This window comes from Bos indicus, chromosome 6 (assembly GCF_029378745.1).
Source record: "Bos indicus isolate NIAB-ARS_2022 breed Sahiwal x Tharparkar chromosome 6, NIAB-ARS_B.indTharparkar_mat_pri_1.0, whole genome shotgun sequence".
In the NCBI taxonomy this organism is placed as follows: Eukaryota; Metazoa; Chordata; class Mammalia; order Artiodactyla; family Bovidae; genus Bos; species Bos indicus.
This window is the reverse complement of record NC_091765.1, coordinates 4,592,503-4,604,625: the sequence shown is the minus strand read 5'-3', so window position 1 is coordinate 4,604,625 and position 12,123 is coordinate 4,592,503. Positions and strand designations below refer to the sequence as shown.

At 39.6% G+C, this 12,123-nt stretch overlaps 1 protein-coding gene across 1 annotated transcript in view; it reads right to left on the bottom strand.

Annotated features, from left to right (window-relative positions):
* Nucleotides 1–204: 204 nt before the first annotated feature.
* The window catches only part of NDNF (neuron derived neurotrophic factor), a 49,989-nt gene continuing 38,070 nt past the window's right edge, over nucleotides 205–12,123 (bottom strand). Inside the window, exons 3-4 of the mRNA XM_070791011.1 lie at nucleotides 10,362–10,486; nucleotides 205–8,679 (exon numbers count right to left, since the gene is read on the bottom strand). Coding sequence (XP_070647112.1) covers nucleotides 7,286–8,679; nucleotides 10,362–10,486 — 1,519 coding nt within the window. The 3' untranslated portion in view covers nucleotides 205–7,285. The remainder of the gene's footprint in view (nucleotides 8,680–10,361; nucleotides 10,487–12,123) is intronic.

Here is a 12,123-nt window from a genome sequence, read left to right as displayed (position 1 = left end):
TAGAAGGGTGAGATGGGGGTAGGGGCGGGAGAGAGGCTCTAGGGGGACGGAACGTGTGTACACTTAGAGCTAATTCACGTTGTTATACCGAAGACACCAATACAACATTGTAATTATCCTCCAATTAAAATTAAAAAAAAAAACCATAACAAAAGAAAGAGAATATGTACAAAAGCCCAAACAACCACAGACAATTCTATATGCTAAAACACAAAATAAGGGTTTATTGGTCTCACATTACAGACACATTTTATCATATGTAAGCATTACAGCAAGTTCTGTATAATGAGATACAGAAACAAACACCAAGAAAGCTTGTGATATAGCATAAGACATCCTTAAATGGAGAAATTCTACACAGGAAGAGGAACCTAGAGATCCTTGTGTGTTATTTCTCTTCTGTCTCTAGCTCTTCATATGTATCCATGTCAAAGATAATTTGTTGATAAATGTCCAGGCTAGCCTTTAAATACATTTAAGCTTTCCCCATGTTTATGAATTTTCTCCTCCTTGTATTCTATTCTATAAGTTCACTAATAAGTATAGAGCTCACACCACACAGATGGAAATAGAAGGATGCATACAGTTGGAGCTAGAGGTGTATCCAGTTTTTATTCACTTTGTGACCTTGAGCACATTATGCAATTTCTTTGTTCTTTGTCTGTTCAAGGGAAATACAATAATGTCTTCATCTCAGGGTTGTTATGGGGATTAAGTAATTGTATTTCACATGCCTGGCACTCAGTAGGAGCTTAAAGGTTGTTAGTTTCCCTGCTTTTCCAAAAGGAATCTTAGAGATCATCACCCTTCTCGTTTGACAAATGAGAAAGCTTAAGACCACAGAAGTTAAAAAAAACCCACACATCTGAAGTCCCATTTCTACACTCTTTCCTCTGCTGTCCTTTCTCTTATTAGCTTGTTTAAATTCAATAGAGAAGAGAAAACTCAGTGGAATCAAAAAGTATTCTTTTCCTCTTTTTAATATAGGTAAGCCACCAAGAGACTTTTAAAGTAGGAGTCAGTTTTATGAAAGGTAATAAGTCGTCTAAGAACTGTTCTAAATCCTCAGAGATATTAAAAACAGAAGTTCTGTTCTTCCAAGATTTCCATAGCAGACGTAAGTATTCTGTGTGCTTTGGCACCAAGAACCCCAGCACTGAGTATTTATCTGCACATTTCAATTCAGGCCTCCGGAATTTCTTGCCCATGGAATTGGCAGAGGAACCAGGCTTCAGTATTCAAAGTGGTCAAGTTTGCGCAGACACAGCTGTATTTGAAGTCCAGCTCTCTTCCATTAGTCAACAGAACTTGCACAAAATGCAAGTAATTTAAATTTAAGTGTTGAGATCTTACCCTGCTTTCATATCTGTGTCATCTTTTCCCAAACCTGAAGATCACCCATGGATAAGCCAAGAGAACCCATGATCATGTGCATGACGGAAAAAAAGCAAAATTGGGCAACCTGTAATTTAGCTCTTGGCCTCTTCATTTAAGGAAGAATGGCAAGCTTTATTCAGCAGAAAGGAGATATTCAATACTGCCATTAAAAATAGCTAAAAGAGTCTGTTATTTCTTTAAAAACATGTTTTTAAAATAACATATTACCATAGTAAAATTGGTTGAATTTTGTTTTTTAAAAAATATGTATATTAATTGATCTCTCTCAGTTGTTTCAGTCTCCTCCTTACCAGTCTCAAGTCAAGTTCTTACTCTGTTCAGAAGCACCAGGAAGCCTTAACCATCACTAAGGCCACTTGTGGCCGCTGATACATGGAAACACAGCCACTGGAAATAGGCTGTATTTTTGACTATACCAGTTGCTCTTAGCAAATTGCTAACACAGAAAACTATATCGGTTCTTATAACTCTTAATGGTTCAGCCACAGTCTGCTTATTTTTGTCATAGGGATCTACAGAAGGGCACAAAATTGGTCAAATAAAGGCAGAGGCCTATGAGACATCACTGTGGCTTTTGAGGGTAACAAATGGCTTCCAAAAACTGCTTGTTGCTTTGGCATTGGGGAACTTTTACAGCCTGCATGGTAAAAGTAGCTATATGTTAACTTTCTTTAACAGGTCTAAGTTCATTTTATAGGAAGAGACAAGACTGAACAGTCAAACCTCTAACACTGCTATGTATTAATATACTTGGTTCTGTTTATCACAAATGATTTTTCTCAGAAGCAAAATCCTGTCCAAGTTATAACTAAATATGCACATTTAAGGGTCTTGTCAAGTGTATCTTAAAATAATTGTTTTTGTTATTCTGTGCTGCATATTTATGCAATGTAGGAAGATTACACCAAGGGCTAACTATCGACCAGAAATGAACATTTGCTCCTTTCCAATAGTCATTTGACTGGCTATTAATCTTGGCAGTATTTATACAAGAAGAGAGAGACTGGAAACATTTTGCTTCCTAAAGCTCACCAGTTTCTGACAATAATACTGGACTCAAAAACAAAACAATGTATTCATCGCTTCTCTTATTAATAGTTGTAAGATGGCTTTTTTTTTAACTGTTCTATCTGGATCTCATCATGCATAACAAGAACCCATATTCTGTGACTTCTCTGTTTTACACATTAGTCTCAATTTATAAAATTATTTCAAATTCTGAAGTCTCGGGACATGTCCACATCCTGGGAGGCTGCTTGACGTGCTTCTCCAAAATTTCTAGTCTTTAAGTTTCTAAAAGTTTCCAGAAAACCTTACACTTTTCTGAAAATTCTCTCCTGTAGAGCAATGGGATGAGGTGTTACATTCATTCTTGTTTCTGTTTTTGAAGGAATTCTTTCCAAGGACTCAAGTGTCTCACCTTGTACGAATCTCCTCCCCTCTAACAGTTGATGCCACACGATCTTCATCAGTATTTGGATAAAGACAACATAGAAACATAACTAGGGCCTTGCACTGTTCAGTCTTGGAACCAACTATTTTCCCATGATGGTGATTGATAGCCTTCAATTTCTTTTATACTTTAAAAGAAAATTAGAAAATATCTGAAAGAGGTATCAGAGTGGATATGAAAAGTCATTCTAAGTAACTTCATCTCTAAACTTTGATTACTAAACTTAGTTCTCAAAGATGGAGGAAGAGGAATGCAAATAAATAGAAATGAAGGACGTCTTACCCAGATACATGATCAATCATTCCTAGCAAATAGTGTGATGCGATTTTAATAGAGTGGGTGGTGATCTAAGTCAAATTTTCTAGTGTCAGGTTCTGTGTTGGACAGAATCCAAATTCTTAATAAAATTAAGCTATGTTAGCTCTCTCACTTTCCTTGATATCTCAGGCCAGTTAGAGAAAGAAAAGTACAGAAAAACTATACTCTTCTGGAAGGCTTACCTGGTGGCTCATTGGTAAAGAATCCACCAGTTAATGCAGGAGATGCAGGAGATGTGGGCTGATCCCTGGGTTGGGAAGATCCCTTGGAGGAGGGAATGGCAACCCACTCCAGTATTGTTGCCTGGAAAATTCCATGGGCAGAGGAGCCTGGCAGGCTATCGTCCATGAGTCACAAAAAAGTCAAACACGACTTAGCAACTAAACAACAACATATTTCCCTTCACATGCCGTTTCCTCTCTCTCCTCTCATCTCTCCCATTTCCCACCTTCAAAACAATAACAGATACCCAAATCCCAAGCCATTGCATATTTTTCTGGCCAAAACTCTCTGGGAGAAACACAATGATGAGTGTGCCCCGATGTCTCCCAGGTCCCCCAGACAACTTCAAACAAAGGACAGCTGAAATCTGGCCACGGTCACTCTGCTTGGTCCTGGGGGAGGACCCAAAGCGACTTCCCAGCTGACTTTACCTCCATTGCACTCTATCTCAGTGGGAAAGGAAGTGTATGGAGATGCTCCAAATGGCCTTGCTCCTCGAGTTAGATGCTAGTTTTATTCTGAAGCCAGTCAGTGAAGAGAGGCAAAAGCGTGTAGTCTGGGTAAGCTGTTGCATGCCTTGTGAAGACGTGCTTACAACGCACTGGGTGATCATTAAATGGAGAGTGCAGGGATCTGGGGTCTGGTCTCGGTTTGACCTCAACACCCTCATCTACATAATGAGAGTTGAACCAGATGATCTCTAAGAGGTGTTAGTAAAGTGTTGGAAGAGATCCCAATTTGTTTCCGGTCAAACAGATTCCTTGAATTGTATTTAAAACTTGTGTGTCCGTGTTTTCATTGAAGATGAACTATTCAGAACCATTAAAACCTGTTTCAAACTCTAAAGTTCCTCTAAGTGATTTTTTACTTGAAGTCACTCTTCATTTGGCTTTTCAGGATATAAAATCATAACTTTTTCAAGTTTATTCTTAGGAACTAAAATAAGCAATGCATATGTCCTTTCCAGCAGTAATATTTTGATGAATGTTTTAAAAATTAATCTAAACATTGATTATAAAGTATTTTAACTAGGAAAATCACCTGCTATGTACTTTTTAAAAATAGATTCTAAATAGTTTTAGGTTAAAACAATTGACTAATGATGTTACAGCCTCTGTTTGTGTGCACATGTAAACCTAGATTAGAATACTTTGTTTCTAAAAATAACAGTATTTTTTTTTACAAGTTTGAAGTTGTCAGTTAAGGTTACACACATATTCTTAAGGAAATTTGAAATGGTCTGTAAAAACAAGTGGCTTTGAAATCATAAATACAAAAAAATTTTTATTTCCTTTTGGAAAATGATCCTTAAATGACTTTTCCCCCCAAGAATCGGTGATTTATATTCTAGTAAGCATTTTGGAGTCGAAGCAATTCCACTACTGACTTGTTTTGACTATGAGAAATTTCTTTTCATTTCTCTGGTCTTCAATTTATTTTTGAGCCTAAAAAATAAAGATACTGAACTTGAATGAAGTATTCTCAAAGATCCCATCTACTCCATGGTATTATGGCTGTTCTTGGGATTCTAAATGCCCTATTCTCAATACAGCTATTCTAGAGCTTAATGGAGAAAAGACAGTGCTTTCATATTAGCTATGTTCTAGTTCTTTTATTAATTACGAACAAATTTTCCTTTCTTGTCCTGAGTTCACCTGAATGCTCCTAAAATCTAAACACATCAGGAAATAAGAGAGCTTTATTTTTAATAGGTTGCTCTCTTCCTTTATGAGTGAAAGAAGTTTCACAATGTGTATTTAATTTTCCTATAATTTTTAAAAGGCAAATTTCTCTGGGACCATGAAAGAATTTTCTGATATATCCAGACTATATAGAAACCACCATTCCATCTGGCTGAAAAGTAAAGGCTTCTTTAAATTGACTTGGCCCGGTTCCCAGGCCTTTAGCAATATCTGAGAATTAAGTCCATCACCTTCAGAAGCTACAATAACTCTTGGATTCACTGTGGTCCCATTTAGCACATTGCTCTATAATAACATAGTTGTGAATAATATGAGAAAGCTGATTCTCCTTCCAAAGGCACTGAATTTATAACTTAGGATAGAACGTCTCTGAGACAGTGTCAGTTTTAAAGTTCTTTCAAGTTGGTTAGTTACTAGCCATTGGGGACATGTTCTTTCTTCCTTTTCAAAAGTTATTTCAGTTGTCAAACTGTTTCATACAAATATGGTACATTTTGTTTTGATACCTTAACACTCACGAATTAGAGGACACATTTTTAGGGGGGATATTCTCTGCTAAGGAGGTCTTTTCATAAAGACCACCACTTACACTCCCCAAGCCACAGTGATTCTGTACGCACAGGAACGCTGCTCATGCATGCCCACCACGGGAAAGGAAGGCCAGCACGGAGGTGAACGGTTGTGGCTAAGGAATTACACCTGTCCCCCTTGTAGTTACAGAAACATTTTGTAATTTAGAATCACAGAATTCTACAAAAGACAACGTCATATTGTAGAAGGTATCCTATAACATCATCTTATCCAAATCTGCCACACCTAATTTTATAAACAGGAAAGAGGGACAATGGGAGGTAACAGGTGTACTTGAAGCCACACAGCCTAGTTGACTTAAATCCCAGACTCTTGCGAATCCTTCAAAGTTCTCGTGACACCTCATGTGGAGAACCTGTGGAGAACCTGTGCAGAGTGAAACTATCTAAAACTGCTCCTTGCGCAGAATTTTTGATGAATGGTTTCTATTATGATTTGCCTACATTTTACCTTATATCTAAATTACTTCTTAAAGATTTGTGAACAATCAAAGCTAAAAGTATGAGACCACTGATAACTTCTAGTTTTCTCATTATAGTCCTAATTGATGGTTGCTCCGCTGCTTCCACTAGAAATCAAAACAGTTATTTTGCTAACATTCAAGCAGTTGGAAAATTTTGTCATATCCCAAATTTTGTACTTAAAAGAGATGCTTATTTTTAAAATAGAAGTTTTTTTTTCTATTTCAGGTCATTAAGGAATACTTCTCGAGCTATAGTATTCGGGGCTTGTCCTTTTAAGTCCATTGGCGTGCTTTCAAGTCTCAACAACTAGCTCCTATTCAAAATCAAAATACAAATTGCAGTAACTCTCTAATGCCACAGTAAGTTTAGAGAGATGGAGCATACCTTCTGTTAGAAAAAAGTCAAATCTGGTGCCAAATTATAAAAAGGCGCAGTTTTGGGGACAGAACGGAAATTGAATACACCGAGGTTGCTACTTGGGAAAATGATCAGTATATAATCTAATATCTTTAATTTTATATACATGAATATAATGTATGTCAACTTTGTACATGAGATACATATAGTATTTAAACATTTTACTCAACAGATAAGAATTTACAATAACAATATAACTGACTAAAGAGCTGTCCACTCAATATACTTAGATCTGTACTTTAACAGGAAAAGAATTGAATAGTTTACAATCATAGAAACACTGACATTTGAAACAAGACTTTATAAAATAATTTATATATATATATATATTTATATATATATATCCTAGCATCTATTGAGAGGAATGATTTTCATTTGTGGCTGTGTGCAATGAATGGCATATTTTAAATTTTTAGGTAATAAAATAATTTAGAAGCAGTCCATGCAGTGGTCAAAGCAAGGGATGGCAGTTCCTTCAAGACGTCCTCTCTGACATCAGCGGACATCAGACACACACGCGGTACCACTGGGGCACACTCAAACAAGGCTCCTCCAGCAATTAGTTACATAAACTCCAACACACACCCGTTGATATCCTTCCTTCCGTAGTACAAGTATAGGTCACAACTTCTCTTAGCTGGGGGAGCAGTAGTCAGTTTCTGCTTAACGTGACTCTGTCTCTCCTGAAGTTCTACGTGATGCATCTCCATACGAGGTGACTAACAGACCTTTCTGGTTTTCACCACTTTACTCTGATACTTCACAGAGTGCCCTCCATGTCCTGTGACGTAAACATCCAGCAGGTAAGATTTTCCAGGCTGAAGACCTTTAATTGTTTCTGTGGTCACTGCTTTTTGCAGATTCTGACTGTGGAAATATTTACAGAGGACCTTCTCTGATTTCTTCCTGGTATCTGGGCCCAGGCATTGGTTTTGCTCTCTTTTCTTCTGGTCTTCATTGTAATTATCATCCACTTCCTTTTTGTAGATGCAAAACTTGTTCCTTTCCTGGGTGCCTAGCCAAGCCACCGTGACCGAAGAACAGGTGCGGAGCTTGTCGAAAGCTTTGATGCGCCTGTCTTCAGGAAGAGAGGGAAACGACTGCTTACTGGGCCGGGTGGTAGCCAGTATTTTCAGCATAGACGCGCCCTTCTTGTTTCCCTTCAGTCGGATGAGATATTTGGCTTTTGGTTTTCCTCTCAGCTGAAACTGCCGAATGCCTTCCACATTCTGAGACAAAAGGAGCTTCCCATCTCTTCTCACTTGGATTTGGACGGCGTCCAGACAAGAGTGAACGAAGAAGGTGACCTTCTGGTGAGACGGGACAGGGGCAAACCGTAGAAACTTTGCCCCCTTCCTTTTAACGAACACATCGGTGACTTTCCCGTCCTTCAGCTCCACCATCTTCTGTTTGGCTTCCTCCTTGGTCCTGGCAAAGGTACCCAGGTAAGCTGTGCTCATGTTGCTGTCGCTGTTAGCCACGAAGACGTCGAAGTAGTACTGCGTGTCGGGTTTCAGATCGGAGACGGTGAAGATGTTCTTGTTTCCTATGCAGACCTTCTGAATGTCCGCCTTGGGCCTCGAGTGAGCATGCCGCCCTAATTTTGGGGAAGGCTTCGTCAGGAAGCTGCGCTCTTTAGCTGAGTTCTCCAAAGCAAACCCGAAGTGAGCAAAGTCGAAAGGGCTGAAGTCCAGGCCGGGTTTGGGGGCCATCATGAAAGCGTCGTCCGCACTCAGCTTGGCTTCCACCGCGCAGAGACTTTTAAAGTTGTGCTCTCTGCTGACGACCACACAGTACTGAATGGGCTGCTTCAGCACTGAGGCGGTGGGGCTCGGCTTCCAAGCCAAGGTGACAGTGGTGCGTCCCAGGGACGTGACATCAACTCGCGGGTCGTAAGGCAGTTCAGGGTAGGGCTGGTCAGACTCTGGAGTTGTGGTGGCATAGACTTTGAAATGCGTGTCTTTCTCTGTTGAAAGAAGCTCCAACTGATATAAACCAGACGGAGAACTAGAAGATATGAAATACTCCACGTCGTTGCCTTTGTAGGAGAATAGCTCCGTGCCTTCCTCATTAATGATCTGCTGCTTCTGCTGATCTAGAGGCTCAGGATCACCTAAAAGACACAAAAGAGGCACAGGCTACACGTCAGTACGTATGCACAACCTTAAATGGTGTTTGTAACAATTCAATTTAGTTTTTATCCATTATAAAAAGAATACATGTTCCTGTAGAAAACTGGGAGATACAAGAAGATAAAAAGACTATCCATTAATATATGATCTGGAGACAGTCCTTTATTAATAGTTTGATTTCTTTTTTTTTTTAATAGTTTGATTTCTATCAGGTTTTCTTCTACATGTTTCATGCAATTGATACTATTCCATTTTTCTCTGTAACTTTATAACATTTATTATCATGTATATAGGTACCCAGAGAAACCTCCCTTTTTTCTCATTTATTATTATATAATAGAAATAATACAGTTGGTTAACTTTTGAGCATTATAATAATGCTCTTATATATGTAAGGCTTTCTGATTTTAAATGATTTCTTCAGAGTAGACTCCAATTAGTGGAATTTTTAGGTCAGAGGCTGCAAACCTCTTAGAGACTAATCCCTACTGTCAATCTGCTTACCAAAAAGATTCTACCAGTTTGCACTTGGATGGCTAGCCATTTAACTAATTTCACTTTTATTTGTAGGACCAGACAGTCTCATTAGAGATAGATTATAAACCATCAGTAAGAGGATATAATTTTCAGTGTGTAGAACACTTGCCCAGGAGGAATGAAGGGAAAGCATTGAAACTAAAATGTTTTCTTTATTTTTGTTATCAGATATCACACAGATATCAGTGTGCACATATGTGAGAGGACCCAGAAAATGACTGCATAGCCAGAGCAAGTAGATCTTTCCCAACCAAGCACAGGTTGAGAGTGAGGTATGTAGAATTTCATAGTCCTAAACCATGTGATGAACACAATCGTCACATGACTATTCCTTTTCTGTCTCATCGCTCCCCATATGCTGTTTCAATATTTTCCTAATTACAGTTCCCCCATCACTGTAAATATCCAGCTTGCTAACATCCTGTCACACCATCAATCTCAAGCCTTACTTAAAGCTAGGATGCCTTTGCCCCTTAAGTGGGGGTGAGGGTGGGGGGGAGCCGTGGGCAGCATCAACCCAGGGCCTCAGACAGACTCTACTTATTTCTTTGTATCTCGTTATTTGCTTTCCATCATCTGAATCTTCCTTAAATGCCTAACCGACTCCTCCTTCTGACTTTCTTTTCATCCTGGACTTTCAGGTGGTGCTAAATGCCCTTCTGTTCTCTCTTCCTATCTACCCTTTACTCCCCAGAGATCAGATACTCTCATCCTGGTTGCATATTAAAATCACCTATAGGGGCTTTTAACACACCAATGTCCAGATCACACACCAAGGCATTTAAATCACAACCTCTGAGGCAGGATCCAGCATCTAAAGCCCCACTGGTGATTCCAAGGTTCAGGCAGGACTGCAAACCACAGCCAGGGAAGCTAATCTGAACCTCTTGCCTTTCCCTGCACCTTCAGTCCCCACACCTGTCTCAGTCTTTTTTTTTTTTTTTTTACCAAATCATGGTCATCTGATGTCATCCCCATTTCCCACATCTCCTTCCTCAATGCCCAACTTCTCCTATGCATCCATGCTGTTCTGTCTTACGAAGAGAAGGCTATATGTCTCATGTCTCATGTCTTTCAGCCATCCATCTATCCAGAGGTCTGGGACCAGATCTGTCGGGGTACTCACCTGAGCCTTCCCCGCTTGCCTCCTCTGGCAGCTCCTGGAGGCTCAGCTTCCACTCTAAGGGTGCATCGCAGGGCGTCACTGTGACGGACAATGGAGTGTTGTCCTCTTCAACCACAAAGAAATACCTGTGTGAGAGTGGACCACTTCAGACAGCTTGTCCTCACACTGAACAACTAAGAGTACTGGAAAAATCACTTGGTTTAATTTGTGTTCATTTAACAGAAAATCAAACTGGCTATCTGACACAAATCATGATACTTTCAGCATTATTTGTGGAAGTCCATAGCCCAAAGTTCTGCAACCAGATTTACCATCAACACGGTATCACATAATTAGATGTTGAACCAAAATGTGTTGATTGCATGTTACTTGGGTTAAGAATAAACAATTAACCCAGTTTGGGGGTGTTATTTAGCCCAGGCCCTGCCAGTGCAATGTAAGTCACAACAAAGGAATTTCCAGGGACATTACCCTACAGGTACTGCATTTTCCATAAATTTAGTGATAAATTTATAAGATATGGAGGGCACTCTAAGGCACTAACTATTCCAAAAGATCATTTTTACAGCTATGCCCTTCTAGAATGGATGTTGATCTCTAGCAAAATAACACTATCATCATGTTTTTACATTGTTGATGTGGTTCTGTTGCTTAGTCGATCAGTCATGTGCAACTCTTTGTGACCCCATGAACTGCAGCATGCCAGGCTCCCCTGTCCTTTACCATCTCCTGGAGTTTGCTCAAATTCATGTCCATTGAGTCAGTGATGCTTTCTAACCACCTCATTCACTGCTGCCCCCGGCTTTTGACTTCAATCTTTCCCAGCATCAAGGTCTTTTCCAATAAGCCAGCTCTTCCCATCAGGTTTTTACATTAGTGACTTTTACTCACAGCTTGACTATTCCATATCTTTTTGGAGAGAGGTATCTAATCACCATTTGAGAAATATTTTTAAAAGGTAAAGATTACTGTGTTAGTCAGTGGAAAGACACGTTTCTCTATCACTAAGATTTTCTGTTAATGTAAATAACCTAGTGATTTTAAAATTGGACTTCCCTGGTGACTCAGATGGTAAAGAATCTGCCTGCAGTGCAGGAGACTTGGGTTATAATCTCTGGGTTGGGAAGATTCTCTAGCTAGGGGAATGGCTACTCACTCCATTATTCTTGCCTGGAGAGTCCCATGGACAAGAGAAGTCCCATGTGGGGACTCCAGTCCCTGGGGTCACAAAGAGTTGGACACAACTGAGCGTGTCATAAGAGTTGAGTGATTTTAAAACAACATTTTGAAAGATTAAAGCATTCTGCTCTACAAATTCTCCTTAGATTTTTTTAAATGATGGTCTCAAAAGAACTTTTTAGGGAGAATAAAAAAATATTGCCTATGTATAACAATGCTATATCTTCTTCTTCTGAATAATTTAGATGATTACGTTTATCTTTCAAAGCCCATAATCTTGCAAGGGCGGAAACAGTAGTTTCCTCACTGGTTTCACCTCCTAGGAATGGTACCTCCTCACTATCTCTTGCCTTTGGTTCTCTCCACATGCACCCCAATACCTTCTCCCGCCTGACCCCCACATCCGTTGGCTCTGTCAGCCTCCTTTGTGGCTCCTCTCCCCTCCCTGATCTCTAGCCCGCCAGGTGAGCCAAGGCCCCGTGTCAGAACACTTTTCTACCCATGCTCATGCCCTGTGTGAGCTCACCCAGGCTCACAGCTTTAACCTCTTGTATGTTAATGGTTCCCCAATTTAAACTGTCAG